Below are 18,642 nucleotides of genomic sequence, written 5' to 3'. Positions count from 1 at the left end.
TACCCCCTGCAGTATTTGGGATATACTTATATTAAATTTTTTTTTAATCTGAAATACAAATTTGACAGGATATCCTATATATTATCTGACAACTCTACTTTTAGGGCTTTTGCCTATGCTTTCCCCCACTATTTTATGCATACCTCCTTTCTATTTGCTTTTTTTTTTTTTTACAAAGACCTTTAGTTGGGCTTTGTTTCCTGTACAGATATAAAAATTTTAGTAAGGCAACTAAATGAAAGAGGTTTTCAAAAGATTACCCCTCAGATATTATAAATGTTTTTCTGTTTTTTTCTCTAATATCCCAGATACAAGTCTCATTGAATGTCTCACCAAGATCAACCGAATGGATATTGTTCATCTCATGGAGGCCAGCACAGAGCCTCTCCAGGAGCGCATCAGTCATAGCTATGCAGAAATTGAACAGACAATTGCACTGGATCATAGTGAAGGTCAAACAATCTGTGTGGGAGTGGGTGTGTGGTGTATGTATGACTAATTCAGGTGACTGGAACAAATCTTCCTTCTTTTTTTAAAGGGTGGTCTGTGGACTCCGGTGATCACATATTTTTTCTCATTTTATAGGTACCTTCATACTGCTCATTCTTTGTTATTTCACCTTTGTTCCAACCATTTTGGACTGCTATAACACAATGCCATAAACTGGGTGGCTTAAATAAGAGAAATTTATTTCTCACAGTTCTAGAGAGTGGAAGTCAGAGATCAGGATGACAGCACAGACAGGTTCTGGTGAGGACCCTCCTTTGGGTTGTAGATGGTTGCCTTCTTGCTGTGTCCTCACCTGGGGAAAAGAGAACTAGCTAGTTCTCTGGTGTCTTCTTATAAAGGCACAAGTCCCAGTCATGAAGGCTCTACCCTCATGATTGAAGTACCTCCTAAAGGCATCACCTCTAAATATTATCACATTGGGATTAGGGTTTCATCAGATGATTTTAAGGGGATACAGATACTCAGTTCATAACAACACGGATGACCTATCCAATGCCCTTTCCTCGGATCCTTGGTGGTACTTATACTTGTGTCTTTTACTCTAGCTACCCATTCCTGTGCTCACAACCAAGACTATATCATTACCACTGACTATATTACTTCTGGGTCCTGATTTGAAGCATTACACTTACTTCTTCTTTTGCTTCGATACTGGTGATTCTTCAAACCCACTGGGACCTCCAGCCATTGGCCCTACCACCTTTTCAGTACTAAAGTTTCTCTGATCCATTCTCCTTTATTTGCATGCTCATTATCTTCTCTCCCTCCCTCTCTGTCTCTCTTTCCCTCTCTCTCTCTTTCTCTCTTGCTCTCTCTCTCTTTCTGTCTCTCTCACACCTCTATTTTATACCTTCTCTTCTTCTTTCAAGCCTCCAACATTTCTCTTCTCCTTTTTTAAAGCTAATGACCAAGCTTCATATTTCTTAGAAAAAATAAGAATAGTCCTAAGCGAATGTCCATATTCTTTCACCACAAACTCTACCAATCTAAGTGCATCTCAATGTCTGTACTCTACCTTCCCTTCTGTATGAAATGCCTTTGCTTTGCTAAAACCATTATCTCTTCTTTTGTACTGGATCTCATCTCTTTTTATCCAATTAAGGACCTCACTCCTTCAGTTATCCACTGTGGCTTCCTACAACTAGATCATGCTCAAGAGCATTAAAACATGCTTTAATAGAGCCCATTCTTCATTTTTTTAATATGAAATTTATTGTCAAATTGGTTTCCATACAACACCCAGTGCTCATCCCAACAGGTGCCCTCTTCAATGCCCATCACCCACCCTCCCCTCCCTCCCACCCATCGACCCTCAGTTTGTTCTCAGTTTGGGCTCCTTCCCTCTCTAACCTTATTTTTTTTCCTTCCCCTTCCCCATGGTCTTCTGTTAAGTTTCTCATAAGTTTCACATAAGAGTGAAAACATATGGTATCTGTTTTTCTCTGTATGACTTATTTCACTTAGCATAACATTCTCCAGTTCCATCCATGTTGCTACAAAGCCATATTTCATTCTTTCTCGTTGCCACATAGTATTCCTTTGTGTATATAAACCACAGTTTCTTTATCCATTTATCAGTTGATGGACATTTAAGTAGAGCCCATTCTTTAAAAACAAAACAAAACAACTCCTTCATCCTATATGCCTTCTTGTATGATTGTTCTGTTTCTCCATTCATTTTATAGAAAATCTCTTCAAAAGAATAGCCTATATTCCCTATATCTACTTCCTGTCTTCCTGTTCTCTAGAACTGTCTCTAGAATCCGTGACAGTCATTTTTTGAGTCATCACCACTCAACAGAAAGCAATCTTATAAAATTCACTAATGATTTCCTCATTGCCAAATACAGCGAATAATTTTTCAGTCTTCATCTTATTTACTCCTTAGTAATATTTGACAAAAAATTAATATTTTTAAAAACATTTTCTTCATTCACTTTCCATGACACCCTCCCTTCATGTTTTTTTTTTCTTTTGCTTATTTTTCTGGCTATTTTTACACAATTCCTTTCTGTAGCTTCTTTTCATAGATTTAAATGATGGTGTGTGTTACTATCCAGTGAAAGTTTGTCCTATCTCCTGTTTCTCTCCTTTTTTTATATAAATCCCAGACACCTGGCCTCCTTGATGTTCCCTGGGCACCCTATGCATTTTGGGGCTTTGGAGCTCTGCTACTTTCTGTTTCCTCCACTCTGGAGCATTCTTCCCTCAGAGCATCAAATACCTACCTATTCAGGCCTCTGCTCAAAATCAATCTCCCCAAAGCACCCTTTCCTGACAATTCTATCTAAAATACTAGCCCTATTTACTCTTTACCATGGTTTCCTTTTCTCCTAAAATTTATCATAAATATATATCTGCAGAAATAAAAGTTCAGTGAGGACTTTTTCTACCTTGTTCACTGCTATATCTCTAACGTCTAAACAGCACCTACTACATAGTTGATAATATATACATCTGTTGAGTGAATAAATAAGTAGATGAATGTCAGTCATACCTCTGCTAAAGTTTTCAGTGACTCCTCATTGCCCTGGGTATGATAATATTCCTTAGCATGGCATGAGAGACCCTCCACAAAAAAGGGTACTAACCTCAAGTGTTGTTAATACAAGTTAATACTTGTGGAACACCTAGAACAGTGCCTAACACATAATACTTAGAATGTATTAGCTATTATTAATTATTATTAAACTCTAATCCTTCTTCCTACTTACATTCTATGCCTCAGTAGCAGTAATCATTAAGTCTCCTTAAAATGTCACACCCTCTGCATTTCCCTTCCTAATTCTTTAACCCTGAGTTGGGTGCTCCTGCATTTATTGACTGGCACTGTGGCCCAGTCACTCTGCATTTCAACAGATTCTTACTTGCCTGAGCTTCAATAGATGATCTGTATCTTGAAGGCAGACACAGTTATCTCATTCAGCTTTGTAACCATGGATCTGTCACAGGATGTGGCACATTAATAGTTACCGAGTAAATACCCATTTAATGTAAGTGAGCTTCAGTTAATATTTCATTTAAATTGTTTCTCCCTGTAGGGTTCTCAGTACTTCAAGAGGAGCTATGCAGTGCACAGCACAAGCAGAAAGAGGAGCAAGCTGCTTCTAAAGAAAGCGAGTCCTGTGATCACCCTCCCATTGTCTCAGAGGAAGACATTTCTGTCGGTTATTCTACTTTTCAGGATTGCATCCCCAAAACTGAGGGGGACAGTTCAGCAACAGAGCTCTTTCCCCAAACTCACAAGGAGCAAGTTCAACAGGATTTCTCAGGGAAAATGCAAGACCTGCCTGAAGAGTCATCTCTTGAATGTCAGCAGGAGTACTTGTGAGTTTCAAAAGAAAGCCTGTCCAATGTAATTCCAAGAAATAAGCCAGTATGGCAAGAGTGCCAGGCACGTGCAACCGTAAATTGTTTTCAGATGGTTTTCAAATAAGCCCACCAGTAACAAGTGCCAGAACTACAGGAAAAAGAGCGAAAGATTTGAGACATAATTATGGCAGCATTGTATGGTAGATCTGCTTAAAACAACTTCTGGTTCTATGACCTTGGGCAAGCCCCAAGCCCTTTTTGGTTTCTGTTTCCACATCTCTAAGTTATAAGAATATATACCTTATTCATCTCATAGGGTCACAGGTCAAGGATATGCCTGTGAAAGCATTGTTTAAACTGTAAGATTTCATGAAGACCTCATGCTTATTGCTTATAAGACTGTTGCACTTGACTTCTCTGCAGTGCTCTGATATGTGCCAGTTGTCCCATGGCTAGTTCACAGTATGAACAGGGATGCTGTAGGCGAAGCAGCCCTCAGTGTATGTCACCAAAGCATTGGGGTGGCTGACAATAAAAATAGAAACGCAACACAAATTATTCACACAGAATGAAAGACCATCAAAATAAAGTGGGATAAGTTCAGAGTGGAAATACAGAGAAGTCTTCTGGAGACTTTCTGGCTAAAGGAAGCTATAGAACAGTCAGCTCAGAACTCAAGTACTGGGCTTCATAGAAGCAAATGAGAAAGAGAATTGTTTAAATGACGCTTGTTATATCTAGAGAAGGAAAACAGATGATGTGAAAGGCAAGTGTGTCCCCAGACCTGAAATCTGAGAATAGTGTGTCAGGAGATTACACCAGTAAGCGAGTTTTCTGCTGGGGTCACTGGAGCTTGAGAAGAGGGTGAAATGGGTAATAAAATCCTCTTTCTTCCACTGAGCCACCGCCTACCAACTACCTTTAGATTTTAGGGGAGAGAAGAAAGAAAGAAAAATAAAAAGATGGGAAGCAAAGAGGGAATATCAGAGAGGCATTTGGTCACTTAATATCTACAGAGTGACAGAAATTTGTAATAAGAAGTTTAAAAGCAGAAAAAGAATTTTCGTATTTAAAATTGAGATTATAAAGATTGCATTGGAGTAACTCCAAATTAAATCAAAAGAAAAAGTTTTAACTAGGTCTTTCCATCAAGTAATAATTTTCCAGAAGTATAATAAGAATCTCTCTATATTTGCAATTATGATAACCATATTAACATGGGGTTTATATATGTTTAAAAAAATTTCCCGAACTTTGATTCTTGCTTCAGAAGACTTATTGTCTACAGATCTTTGTTATATAAACCTCCTCAAATCTTCAAGATAACCTTGAGTTATCAAAGAAAAGATGAAATTATAATTTATATACTTTGTAGAGATTAAGAAATGGTAATACATTTTAGAATAATTTTTCTCTTTAGAATAGATCCATCCCAGCCAATACTAGATCAAGGAGCTGTAACTTTCTTACATATGATTTTTATTCAAATTTCATTTCTCGGCCATATATACAAAACTTATTTTGACTTGTCATGGACCATAAAGACAAGTTGCATCTTTCGTTCCAATTGCCTTGCTTTAGCAAAAGGGGAAATGTAAATGCTCTCATGGTGTAACTTGGCTTTTCCATTTCAGTGTGACAACCCCAGGGACGGAAGTGTCAGAGACTCAAAAGCCTACGGCTATATCTGGCTCTCAAAGCAAGACACCTGAGGAAATCAGTACCCCTCCTGAGGAGGAGAGGCCACACCTCCAGACTCCAACATCTAGTGAGCAGGGCGACTCTCCCATCGTACAGGAACCCGAAGAGCCCCCAGAACATAAGGAGGAGAGTTCTCAGAAAACTAGCCTTGTGATAGTGGAGTCTGCTGATGACCAGCCACAGGCCCTTGAAAGATTCGATGACGATGCAGCTTTCCATAAGGTAAGGATCTCCTCTCTTTCCTTGCCCACAGGCAGCAAAGCTACAAATCTTCCCCAGTTTCCATTTCTCTGATGGTTTATTTTTTCTCTGAAAAAAATCGACCTGGACCCTGGAAACCCCTCAATCCCCTTTAAAACTTGGGAACCAGGGAATCTAGGAAAAAAAAAAAAAGATACACAGTTCTAATTCTTGCTACCTGAGCATGAGCCTTAATGTTACAATTGGGAAACCCTTTTGCTAAGGAAAATGAACCCTGGAGTGAAACAGTATGCCTGATGTAGCTTTTCAGAGTTGCTAACCATGGGCACGAAGACTAGTGAGGGGGATTAACAGGGCCCCCGGTAAGTGCCAGCCATGGAAACTTGTGGGAGCCAGACTCTGGTTACATCTGTCTGTGCTGTCAGGTGATGAACACGCAGACTGTGGATATCAGGTGGGGTTTTCCTCCCCTCCCCAAATTTTCCTCATTAAAGGAAGGATTATTTCCAAAATAGGTCTCCTTATACCTATTTTAAGAATGACTTTGAAAAAGGACAGTGTACCTTAACTTATCCTGGTTCAGAATGTCAGAATAAGGAGCAGAAACTTACTTAAGTGTTTCCTTTGTCATTAAGGGAGCTTTGATGTTGCAAAGAGGGGTCTCCGGAGACCATCTAAGAAATTAATTTAAACGGTGTATTCTGAATCATTCACATGCCTCAGTGTTCACCGGCGGTGTTTAAGCCCTCCTCAGAGGAATGAATCTCAGGGAAGAGGGGAGCAAGAATCTGCATTTTAAATAACTCTCTGGATGATTGTCATGCACAAAAAAGTGTGAGAATCTGTTTGGGTTAAATTTAATATCTATTAAATTATATATTTGTCCTTTTAGAATTCAAAAGCATTTTTTTATGTCACCGTGTTTTTAAAGCATTAATATAGGTCTCAGTAGTAAAGAATGAGGTATAGAAAAGAACTGAAAGGTTTTGAAGAAAAGCATGATACAACATATCTGTGGGCTTAAGTCCTACATTTATTTTTGTTCACTATGAGGGTGACATCTGCTAGCAGGATTTATCTAAGATCATAACTAAAATTAGGGGAATTTCAGGCAAATGAGAACTGTGTCCCAGTTTTGGTAGTTATCTTAAATAATGAATTCATCCCGTGAATGGATTTTTATTTTAAGTGTACCTTTGCACAGAATTACTCATCTCCCAAATTCTCAGCTTAAATGAATTCTGGTAAAAATGTTTCAAAGATGCTGTCAGGGCTTAGGAGTTACTAAATTTAGCCTAAGAATCCATTGGCTAATTGAAGTATAGATTTCAAACAATTATCTGTATAATTCATTTATTTTTTCTATGCATATAAATAAATTTTGATAAGTCATTCTGTATTCCACTTTCTATGGGCCTGTTCCATTTATTCTTGGTGAATATCCAGTTATCTCTGTGATGCTTCCTATTTTGACCCTTAATTCTCATGACCCTAACTTGAGGATCTGACTTCAGTCACTTTTCTTGCTGATCATCTTTCTAGGCAGCAGATTCCAGAATGTATTTAAAGTACAATTTGGTTTCGATTTTACATGTTTTCCTTTAGCAGAAAAGCATATAGAAATATGTCAGATATTTTAAAATATGTTGAAAAAATATCATTGAGTTTTCTTTAACAAAAAAAAAAAAGTAGTATCCTGTTAGGAAAGAGTAATTCAATGGAACGCTCCCGAGATATGTTCTAATCTAAAATTGTGTTCTTAGCTCCATCTTTGACTCTGGGCCAGACCCATAAAATCAGACTGGCCTGTGCATCTTAACTTCTCTGCAAAATGAGTCTAATATTATTCATAGCCTGCCTTGTTTGTTGCCAGGGAGATGCTCAACTGGCTAAATAAGAGCTGCAGGAAATTTTGACTTTTTGCAGAAAGTTCTGCTACAAGCATGAGTTGTTTCTATACCTGTGGGTTAATCATTCTAAGCCTAAGCCTGAGTGTTGAGTATCGATGGCTTCCAAGTGTTGTGTCTGTGTGTGTGTGTGTGTTGCTTAAGTTTTGGTTTACATTTGCTTGTTTATCAGGAGTTTAAGTCCAAGAAGTAATGTGGACAAGTGGCTCATTTCTTTTGATAGATTCTGACAGATGGGCACTCAGCTTTCAGAATTCCAGAATTGTTTGCATTCATTGAACAAAAAAGTATTCTTACCAAAGTGTGAGACAGACACACACTTGTTTGCTGTGCTGGCTTTTCTAGCACAGCCTCCATGAATAAAACTTTCAGAAAACCGTGTGAACTAAAGCAGAAACCAGTAGTGAAGACATTCCTTAGCGTGTTAAACAAAACGATGCTTCCATGCTTCCACCAGGAGCTAACAGAGGAATTAGGTGAGCTGGAGGCCAGCTCAGATGAGGAGGCGATGGTAACTACCAGGGTTGTCCGCCGACGAGTGATTATTCAGGTACCAGCTGTTACGTTCCTGCACGTCCGGGACACTTCTGTCCCCGTAACCCTCAGAGAGTGATGCTAGCCATGGAGCCACGAGGGCTTGGCATGCTCTTTAGGTAGTGCATGGCCATTCAAAAGCAGACCCCTTCACTTAACTCTCCTAAGTTTTGTTCGTAAAAAAAAAAAAAACAAAAAAAACCTGCAATGGTGATGACATTGGCAGCCCACTTCCAAGAGAGCAAACAGCAAGAGAGAGACCGCTTCTTCAGTTCCACCCACCTCACCTTGCTTGTCTGTTTTTGTTGGAGTGTTTGTTTTACGCCTAACTTTGGTCCACTTCTCCTAAGCATGTTACTTCCCACCTTTTTTTTTTTTTTCTTTAAAACACACTACTCGACAGGATTTGGCATCTCAGCAGTGCTTCTCAGTAGCTCCCTTCATTTTCTAACATAAGCACTTGGGAGTAGTTTCTCAGAATTGATGCCCGACACTGAAGTGACCGTTTTCTCTCAACTGTTTAGGGAGATGATATGCCTGACATACCCCCAGAAACAGTCACAGAAGAAGAATACATTGATGAGCATGGACACACTGTGGTAAAGAAGGTATTGTCCTAACATGGTTGATCTCAAAGCCTCCTGTTTAAAACTTATCGGTACCCCGGTACTGTCACTCAAACACAAGATACATGAATAAAATATCTTTCAGGTCACTAGGAAAATCATTAGGCGGTACGTAGCCTCTGATGGCACAGAGAAAGAAGAGGTTACAATGCAGGGAATGGCACAGGGACCCATCAGCATTGAGGAAGGAGATGGCTATTCCAAAGTCATGAAGCGCATTGTATTAAAGAGTGACACTGAACAGTCAGAGGTAAGATCATCTGATTCTCCAGCCTGATTTTATGGAGAGGTCTAAAACAGAGTCAGAAGAGGTGGACACGATTGTCCATACTGGGCCCCACTGCTCCCGCTTATATGGCACTCTGCTTTCGGTTGCATATTCACATGTTTCTTCATGATTTTGTGGAATTTTAAACTAACCTTCAAGGACATTTGTAGCCATTATACTCATTGTCTCTGTTTGGTCCTTCTTATGTATTTATTTTTTTAAGTTCATTTATTTATTTTGAGAAAGAGAGAGAGAGAGAGAGAGAGAGAGCGAGCGCGCGCAAGCGGGGGAGGGGTGGGGGGTAGAGAGAGAATCCCAAGCAGGCACTGCACTGTCAGCACAGAGCCGGATGCAGGGCTTGATCTCACAACCCTGAGATCAGGACTTGAGCTGAAATCAAGGGTCGGACGCTCGACCAACTGAGCCACCCAGGTGCCCCTGGTCCTTCTTATTTCTATTTTCTGTTTAATTCATGGCTGAGTACATAAAACAGAAATCCAAAACTGAAATTTTAAAAGACCAGAATTCCATTTGCTGGCGAGCTGTATATCATGAAAAGACCTTGTAAAATTGTGTTGTAATGCTTGTGCCCGGGCAGCATAGCAGTCTTCTGTAGGACACTGGAGATAAATATTTGATATTTAAACTTCTGCATTTCAGTCACTAAAGCCAGGATCCAGAAACTCCTTGATTTATAGTTTTACTTCTTTCTGTTCTACTTCCCTCTCTGAGGAACGTTTACTCCCTTTGACATATCATTGGTGACACACTCACTGTTTTGCATTCATTCACATCCTCAGAAGTTTATTATCGCACCCACAGTTTCTCTAGAAATCTACTTTTTCAATTTCTCATATCTTTGAGAGTTCCTCTTTTGGGGTTTAATTTTATCTTCATAAAATCAAAACCATTTAAACATGGGGGAAAAGAGAGTTCATGCTCAGGTTGTCATGTCACTGAGGAATCAGTTTCTTATTCATAATACTTCCTGACAGATTTTCATTCAGCTGATTAATGAGTGGTGGGTTTGGTGCTGTGTGTATAGAGTCATTATATAGGCATTACCGGTTGATTATAGGCTTTTTTCTTTCTTTTAGTACCTGCTTCTCTTTTCCAAAATACTATTTTCCAGAAGGTCCGTGTATACCATTTTAAGGTTTTGGGGTTTTGTTTGTTTGTTTGTTTGTTTTTACATAGAAAAATCCATCACTGTTACATTTTGGCAGTCAGAAACTGTGTTATCATGTGTCCTTCATTCATTAGGTAACTTTGTCTGAGCCCAGCATTTTGTCCAGTACCTCACAATTTCAGGCTGAACCAGTGGAAGGCCGTAGAGTCAGCAAAGTTGTTAAAACAACTATGGTACATGGAGAAAGGATGGAGAAACATCTGGGTGATTCTAGTTTAGCCACTGATCTTCCTTCAGCCAAAGATGACTTTGAAGAGGTATAGAAGCATTATCACTTTTGTGTTTTTGTGTTGTGTGTTTTGTGCTTGCTTTGTGTTTAAAAATAAAATGATTTACCATTATGTCATTCCATATATGTATTCATGGAAGGGTGCAGAATAATTCAAGAGGGTAGAGTTGCTGTTTGAATAACTTGTACAGTGAGGTAACGTTTTCTCAACTTGTGGTATCCACAAAGCGACAAGTTCCGTGTCATCTTAAATGCTTTTAAAAGTCTAGATGACCAGGATTCGCTTCAACTGAATCAGAATCTCTGGAGTTAGGTCACGATTGTACATCTTGTTTAGATGCTCCAGAAGTGACTTTAATTCTTTAATTAGTAAGAGAAAGAAAGAAAGAAAGAAAGAAAGAAAGAAAGAAAGAAAGAAAGAAAGAAAGAAAGAAAGAAAGAAAGAAAGAAAGAAAGAAAAGAAAAGAAAAGAAAAGAAGGAAGGAAGGAAGAGATTGTGAATTATCTCTAGTAGCTAATGCTCTCAAATATTTCCAAAGATAGGCATTAATGAAAACTCTGATTTATTTTAAACCTAGATATAAAACAAGCATTTATAATTATTTAAGTTCTGATTTTCAGTAATTAGGAAATGGGTCCATAGGGACAGATCCACAAACCCTTACTAGGATTAAAAAGATCCCAAAATTCTGAAAACCAATACAAATTTTGTAGGTTAATAGCAAGCTAACTTGGCAGTAAAACTTAATGTGAGCTGATATGGAGTTATAATGACATGGAGAGTCTTTTGGTCCTACCTAGACTGAATATTCATATGTTTTGCTGTGGATATATTTATGCGTTTGATTAGTAGATGCTGTCCCTGCCCCATCAGAGGTATTCAAATATACAGCATATATATCATACTACCTTTCTAAAATCCAAAAGGGAAAATATTCCGAATTCTGAGATACATCTGGCCCCAGGGGTTTTCACTAAGGGATTGTAGGGCATATGCAAACATCTACAAAACATTTTTTTGCTATTGAGACATTTTGAAGTTAAATGTTATATGTGCATTCTCTTCTACACCCACAATGTGCATTGAGATTATATATGGGAATGCATTGGGATATGAAAAGCATACCTTATTTAAATACTTTTAAGGACAGTATTTTGACCTTGTATAACCAAAAGGTGAATTATGTGAGTTGCACGCTTTGGGCTTTATTCATTTGCTGCTCGTTTTTGCCTCTGATCATTATATTCGTCATTAGAGTCTCCACCAGAGAAAGAGGGGGGATGAGGTGTGGAGGAAATTAAAAGTCGATCGGTACAGATGCTATTTACCAACATTTATGAGTAATACAATACATCTCCCTCACAAATGGGAGAGATGTAAATAAAACTCAGTATTTACATTTGTTCCTAGGATTGTTTTTATTTCTCCTTTCAAGTATATCTTTTTATGGTATCAATTAAGCAAAGTAATAGCTTTTTTTTAAGTCCATGGCTCATGGTGGGTTTTGTCTTACTTTCTTTTTTCTTCAGGCTTTGAGCTATACAGGTAGCCACATGAAAGTGCACTTACCCAGTTTAGTAGAGAATGAGATTCTGAAAGAGGATGGATCAGTAATTAAAAGGTTTGGGTTAGCATGGGGTTATGCTCTGCCTACTAACACCTTGACTTTTTTTTCCACTTGTAAGAAAAACAGAGCCCCTACCTCTGCCCTAACGTCCCTTGGGAATTACCAACTCTGTCTATGTTGTCCGCTTTGCCAAGTGGTAGATCTGTCAGTGTGTCAAACCTGTAGTGTCCTCTTGACGCTTTGAAAATGATACCAAGGCTTGAGGGGAACTGAGACACCTGTTCACACAACCACTCCCTGGGTTTTAACAAGTCATCAGTTTCGTTAAGGCCAACTGGCTAGAATATTCCATTGTGTTGACAGATTTGGAGCACATTTGGAGAGGAAACCAATCAGCTGCTCACAGATTAATCTTGTGACCAGCTACCTTCAGCTCAGTCGTACCGAATCATAATGCTGAGTGGCACATGCTTTGGGGTTTTGTTTTTGTTTTTAAGCTGCTTCTAAAATCTTTAAGTTGTTTCATGATCTTGCATGCGAGTGGCAAATAACATGAGCATGAGTTGGATACCCACAAATCTGATTGTAAATGCTGAAACCAGGGATTTTAACAAGTTAAGAAAGGGCCATAAAAGAAGTAAGTGGCTCATTTTTGTGCCTGAGGAAAGAGACAAGCTGTGACGCTGTGTCGTCCCTATCACCTACTTGATGCGTGATTGTCAGCACCATTGCCTTGTCTCCTGGCCCTTCTCTCTAGTCCCCTCTCTCTTTGGTTCTTTAGCAGCACCATGCTAAAAAAGTGTCCTCAGCTTCTCAGTGAAAAGACACAATGGAAATTCAAGTTACTATTGTTCTTCTCGCTTCATTGTAAAGAAGAAAAAGATTGTCATTTATAGTACTCTACAGAGCTATTTTCAGCCTGCAGAACATAATAATTAGAACAGCGAATTAAAGGTTCTGTCACAATTCCGCCCTCCAATCACATGGGAAAAACAGCAGCAGCTAAGAATTTAAAAGAGTGTAATTGCTCAGGGAACTTTAAAAAATGCCCCGTGAATTAAGGATAAAGTACTTTTTATACTCTGAACTTTTACGTCTTTTATTCAGTTATGCAGACAAAGCCACACAAACCATGTACACCCTAACATCATGAGATCTTTACATTGGGATAGATTTAGAGACCATCTAATCCAAACTTCTTAATTACTGCTGGTGAATTTGAAGCCAGGGATATGGAACAACTCAATTAAGTTCTACAGCTATTTAGTTCTGGAACTGTATTTGTCAGTACACTGCTTTATCTTGTATGTTGCTGAAGATATTTTATCATCCCCACTGCTCCCCTGAATACACATAAGTAAATTCATTCCATCCACTGCTTGAGTTACATGCGTACACATGCTCATAAGCACATTCATCTACGATATCTGCACAAAATATCAGGGATTGTCCTGTGATAGAAGCTCATTCACCGCCTCCCCGCCCCCACCCCCCAACACAGCCACACCAGTGCAACGAAGGCTGCTATTAGCTCTTGGCAGAAATAATCAGATATTTGCCTTTTCGGAGAAGAAAAATATTATGGGTGCTGAATCGTGAGAAAAACACAATCTGATTTCAACCACTGGAACAAAATTGGACCTTTTTTATCAAGAGGAATAAATTTAAGTTTGCTTTCAGATACAAAATAACTCATGTGGTGTCAAAGGAAGGAGAGAATAAGAAAACATGAGAAGAAGGAAGAAGGAGACAAAGATGCCCAAAAGAAAACCTGAAAGTATTTTGGCTAAAATAAGTCTTTTTTTTTTTTTTTTTTTTTAAATCAGGAGTATCTTAAGTGCATGGCAGTGTGAGAAGGTAGAACAATGAAAACTCGGGATGATCTTAAAGGCATGACAGTGCAGAACCTCTAGCTTCTGAACACTAGGAATCCATTAAGAAAAATGCTGGAGTAAAGCTAAGAAGACTGCTCTTCTGTGGTTTTAAGTGAAGATGCATGGCATCGTGGTTACAGATTCAGGCTCTGGAATCCTTGAGTCTTGGCCTCACTTCATACTAACTGTGTTACTTTGTATTTGGAACATCGCTTAAAATCTCTGCGATTTGTTTTCCTTATTTATTACAATCATAGTGCCTGGCACATAAAAATGTTCACCACATATTTACAGAATGAATAATTCTGTTGAGAAGTAGATGGGAGGACAGAGAATGAACAAATTACAGTTTAATAATTTTCAAGTAGGGATACAGGAAAATAGTACTAAATACCACAGTACATCATAGCCCCTTTTGTCAAGTAATCATTAGGAGGGAGCCAAGAAAGCACTAGTCAGTGGCATAGAAGACCAAAAATGGGCAAAGTCCTGGAAATCTGAGCAGATGGAGGAAGGATCTGTCTCTCAGTGTTTTCTCTCTCTCCTCTCTCTTCCCTACCATCTCCAGATGAAGTTTCAAGGCTGGGGCAGTCCTCGTCTCTCGTTGGTATTCACCTTCCTCTATGTTGATAGAATAAGATTCCCGTTTTTAAAGATCTATGTCTCATGGAAAAGTTTTCCTAGAACATTTCCCAGAACAGGATGCAACTCTAAGGATTAAGCTGACAGCTGAGGTGTTTTCAGAAAATCAAAAACTATTTTTCCTAGCCTGTCAAAAAGTACATATGGAATCCCTGTTTCGGGATGTGCCAAGCGCTTTCAAATCAGTGCACCTTAAACAAACATGAATGATTGTATGGTTGCTTTTGGAGAGAATCTTATTAAAGCATGGTTTTATTTCTTTGAAATAGTTCTGAAAGTTTTAAAAAATATTCTTTGTTCCAAAATACTTTAAAACATTTCATGACTTACGTCAGATGGGAGAGGCCATGTTTAAAAGAGAGAGGTGGAAGGATGGCTGCAGATGTTAAACTAATAGCTCAGTCTAGAAGTATCCAGAGGTAGCACAGTGAAGTATTTTCATGTCACAGTGATCACTCCCACCCCAAAGGTGGTGGCTGCCTTGTAGTGAAGAAAGTATAATTCTCTCTTGTCTGCTTTCCTCCAGGACGACAATGAGTAAAGCCAGTACACAGAAGAGGGCTGTGGTGAAGGACCAGCATGGAAAACACATTTACTTGGAGCACCTGGAGGATGTACCAGAAGCACTAGACCAAGATGACCTCCAGCGCGACCTCCAGCAACTCCTTCGGCATTTCTGCAAGGAGGACTCGAAGCAAGAGGCCAAATGAGGGGCTGCCCTGTCCTCACACCAGAAACCACACATCCACTCGATATGCAACTTCCCGTTTCACTAGCAGAGCGACCTAATGGGATACCCTGACACTTCCACTTTTAGCAAAAACACTGCATTTTGTTTTAGTTTTTCCCCATCCTCTTTAACTGTAAGCTAATTTGTGACCAAAGATAGCATCCTTCAGTCTGGATGCTGTATCCACTACTTTGTTGTGTCTGTGCTAAACTGGAAACTGGCCACCTCCGTCGTTCTTTGCTTCTGCACAAGCTCCATGAAAATCCATCGATCAGAAGAACTTCACCTACAGACCTCTTCAAGTGTTGATATATAGGAATCCTTCCAAGGGATATCCTTGTACAATGTATATAGCTAAAATGCTCAGATGAACAACATATTAAAATTAAAACCACTGCCTATCATAACTACACTGGGCATCATGGAAATAAAAGGCCTCTAGAAATTGCTGAACAATGGTTAATTAAGATATTGCTAACACAATCGAATGATAATACAGTTCTACTCCAAAAGAAGCACTTCAGACCTACCATGTCCTTAGACCTTCCAGAGTAGCCATTGCTCCTAGTTAAAGATGGGTTAATGACCTCAAGGAACTATCCTAACTAAGCACTTATTGCTGGTGCTGGCCAGCCTTGATTTATGATTCTCCAACAGCCATTCTGAGGGAGGGGAGAAGGGGAGCAGAAGGCAAAAGGAGTGAAACAATGAGGTATTCAGCTGCTAGCAGCTACATCCTGTGGCGTTCTAGCATCTTCAGGTCTTTTGGATTTTGGACACATTGGCAGGGTATTTTAAAAGCTATAACTACTGTACTTTTCCAGTTTTCATTGCTGCTTTAGCAAACCACGCTGTCTTATTGGTGGTACTTTCTTCTGGCCACTGCACTGTAGATAATTCATTGGAAACAAGATTTACCCACTACACAAAAGGTTAAACTCCTTCACCATGCTGGAGTGTTTCCCCCCCCACCTCCGGGTTTATATCTTCTCTAATACCTGCATGTAGCATTTAAAAATCAAAACCACAGACAAAACTTCTCTTCTAATCACACTGATGGTTTTCATTCTTCTGACCCTGAGCAAGCACTTTTCACTTTTCAGCTAGGTCTGTTTTTTAGCTTGCAGACAAGGTTGAGAAATCCTTACAAATTGGGTTTTGGTTAAAATTTTTGATTTATTTATTTGAAATCCAAACTCCCTTGGAAACTCTTAAGTGCATTTGTGCACTTTTTTGTTTGTTTCAAAGAAGGAACTTTAATCATCTGAGTGATTTCCATGTCCTAATTCCTTATTCCTCTAGTGGTTGAAGCTGTGTAGCATTTTAACATATATATATATTCACAAATATATTCATATAAACAGTATACATTTTGAATCAGTTATTTGTTAAAGAAAAGTATATTCGATGAAGATGAAATTAAAAAAAAAAAAAAGAGTCTATCCTCCAGGGATTGAACATTTTCCAATTCTATCTGGTCTTTTCCTGTTGTGCAAAAATGACTCATTGCTCCGAATGTCAAAAACAAAAGTGACAAACAATGGCACTTCATCATTTCAAGTAGTGTTGCCAAGGGCGCAAATTTCCTGGGAGGGAGATTTCCCATAAGCCAAATCTCTTAAGCCTCAAATGCTAGCACTTTTTGGCAGTTGGATAGGAAATAAAGCTTTTTTGGCAGCCAAAATGAGAGAGGCTGATGGTGAAACTTTTTGAGACACACCATGGCCTTCTTGTCAGAACCTTCACTGGAGCTCAAGAAAAGCATTTCTGTTGTGTTATTTGCAGTGCAGATGATGTCTGTGTAACAACATAATGGTTATTCACCTTTTTTTGGTTTTGATTTTTGCTGTGTAATCAAAAAACTTGAATACTGTGAGAAGAAGTGAATTTTCAGTTGATGAATCAGCATCTTGTTCCCATGGTGATAACACTAATTGAATATATCTATGAGGGCATGTATTAGTTAATGGAAAAAAAAATACAACACTAACAATACATAGCTGCAAATGTGTACAATGGCTGATTTAATTAAATAAAATGTACAAGTGTTAAATGTGGCAACAGTGATTTATTCTTCTTTATCACTTAATCTGTGATTTCAGGAGCTAAGACATTATTAAAGAGATGTGATACATTTAAAGCCAAAAAAGACACAAATTGCCCTTTTCCTTGTAGTTTTTATTTAGTAGCTGAAGATGCTACATGCCCAACACTGTTAAACACGGAGATGAGCAGATTTTGTCCTTGCTCTCAAAGAAATTTGTATTGTGTTTGTTATGCAAAAGGAGAAAAACAGGGGCGCCTGGGTGGCTCAGTCGGTTAAGCTTCCGGCTTCAGCTCAGGTCAGGATCTCGAGGTCCGTGAGTTCAAGCCCCGCGTCGGGCTCTGGGCTGATGGCTCAGAGCCTGGAGCCTGCTTCCGATTCTGGGTCTCCCTCTCTCTCTGCCCCTCCCCCGTTCGTGCTCTGTCTCTGTCTCAAAAATAAATAAACGTTAAAAAAATTAAAAAAAAAAGAAAAACAAAGATTTATATTTAGTTTGGGGATCATTACTAAATAAATAGGAATTTGGGGGCTTGGGGAAAATGAGGGGAGTGTAACCAGGGATTGGTAGGGCAGCGAGGCCCACTGGGCATGACTCTTCCATTTTAGTTTTCTCTTACAAGGCAGTGGGGTGCTCTGGAAACACCCTTTTTTGGGAACAGCATTTTGCTGGGGTGCGTGGGGGTGTTATTTATCTCCTAGCCTGAGAATTAAACACTAAATGGATACATCAATATAAACAGCAAAAGGGCAGAAACATACAAGACTGAAATCAGTTGTATTTGGAGAGTTTTTTTGTTTTTGTTTTTTGAAAAATCTCTTTAGTGCCGCTAGACTATTTTTTACTGTAAAAAACGTACAAAAAGACATGGTTAGGAAATCGAGTAGGTTTTACTGAAGTTTTAACTAGTATAAGCTGTAAAGCTCACTGGATCTGGCTCATATGCCTAGTTGATTTACAAGATCTCCCGAAATTAAAATACCAAGTATGCTTGAAATTAAAAAATAATAAAAATAGAGTCAAGGTTAAAAAAAATTCCCAAAGTAGGATTGTCTGTGTGACCATCCTCTTCCTCTCATTTTTCTCATGGGCTGTGTTTTCTACTGACAGGAACTCATGGCTTCCAGTGCCTTGAGTTTGATTAAGGAGATTAAAGCATCAGGGAATGAATATTCAATGTCTTCTCACGTTTCATTAATTGGTGTACAAACTCCATTAAAACAATGAACAGTGGTTCATATGTCCTTTTACAGAAACATATTTAAAATGTAAGGTAGGGTGAACCCCACCCCTCCACCTCCCGACTGAG

At 38.9% G+C, this 18,642-nt stretch overlaps 1 protein-coding gene across 50 annotated transcripts in view; it reads left to right on the top strand.

Annotated features, from left to right (window-relative positions):
- The window catches only part of ANK2 (ankyrin 2), a 674,296-nt gene extending 656,948 nt beyond the window's left edge, over positions 1-17,348 (top strand). For 26 of the 50 annotated variants that reach the window (XM_027062989.2, XM_027063137.2, XM_053217044.1 and 23 more), the window contains 8 exons: positions 309-452; positions 3,552-3,837; positions 5,457-5,745; positions 8,690-8,773; positions 8,877-9,041; positions 10,323-10,505; positions 12,008-12,099; positions 15,088-17,348. In XM_027062989.2, coding sequence (XP_026918790.1) covers positions 309-452; positions 3,552-3,837; positions 5,457-5,745; positions 8,690-8,773; positions 8,877-9,041; positions 10,323-10,505; positions 12,008-12,099; positions 15,088-15,271 — 1,427 coding nt within the window. In that variant the 3' untranslated portion in view covers positions 15,272-17,348. Of the gene's footprint in view, positions 1-308; positions 453-3,551; positions 3,838-5,456; positions 5,746-8,088; positions 8,182-8,689; positions 8,774-8,876; positions 9,042-10,322; positions 10,506-12,007; positions 12,100-15,087 lie in introns of all 50 variants that reach the window. The other 24 variants (XM_053217027.1, XM_053217030.1, XM_053217029.1 and 21 more) reach the window with 1 other exon arrangement.
- Positions 17,349-18,642: the final 1,294 nt, after the last annotated feature.

The sequence above is a fragment of the Acinonyx jubatus genome, chromosome B1 (genome assembly GCF_027475565.1).
Source record: "Acinonyx jubatus isolate Ajub_Pintada_27869175 chromosome B1, VMU_Ajub_asm_v1.0, whole genome shotgun sequence".
Classification (NCBI taxonomy): domain Eukaryota; kingdom Metazoa; phylum Chordata; class Mammalia; order Carnivora; family Felidae; genus Acinonyx; species Acinonyx jubatus.
The sequence above is the reverse complement of the archived record's forward strand: the minus strand, read 5'-3'. Positions and strand labels throughout refer to the sequence as shown.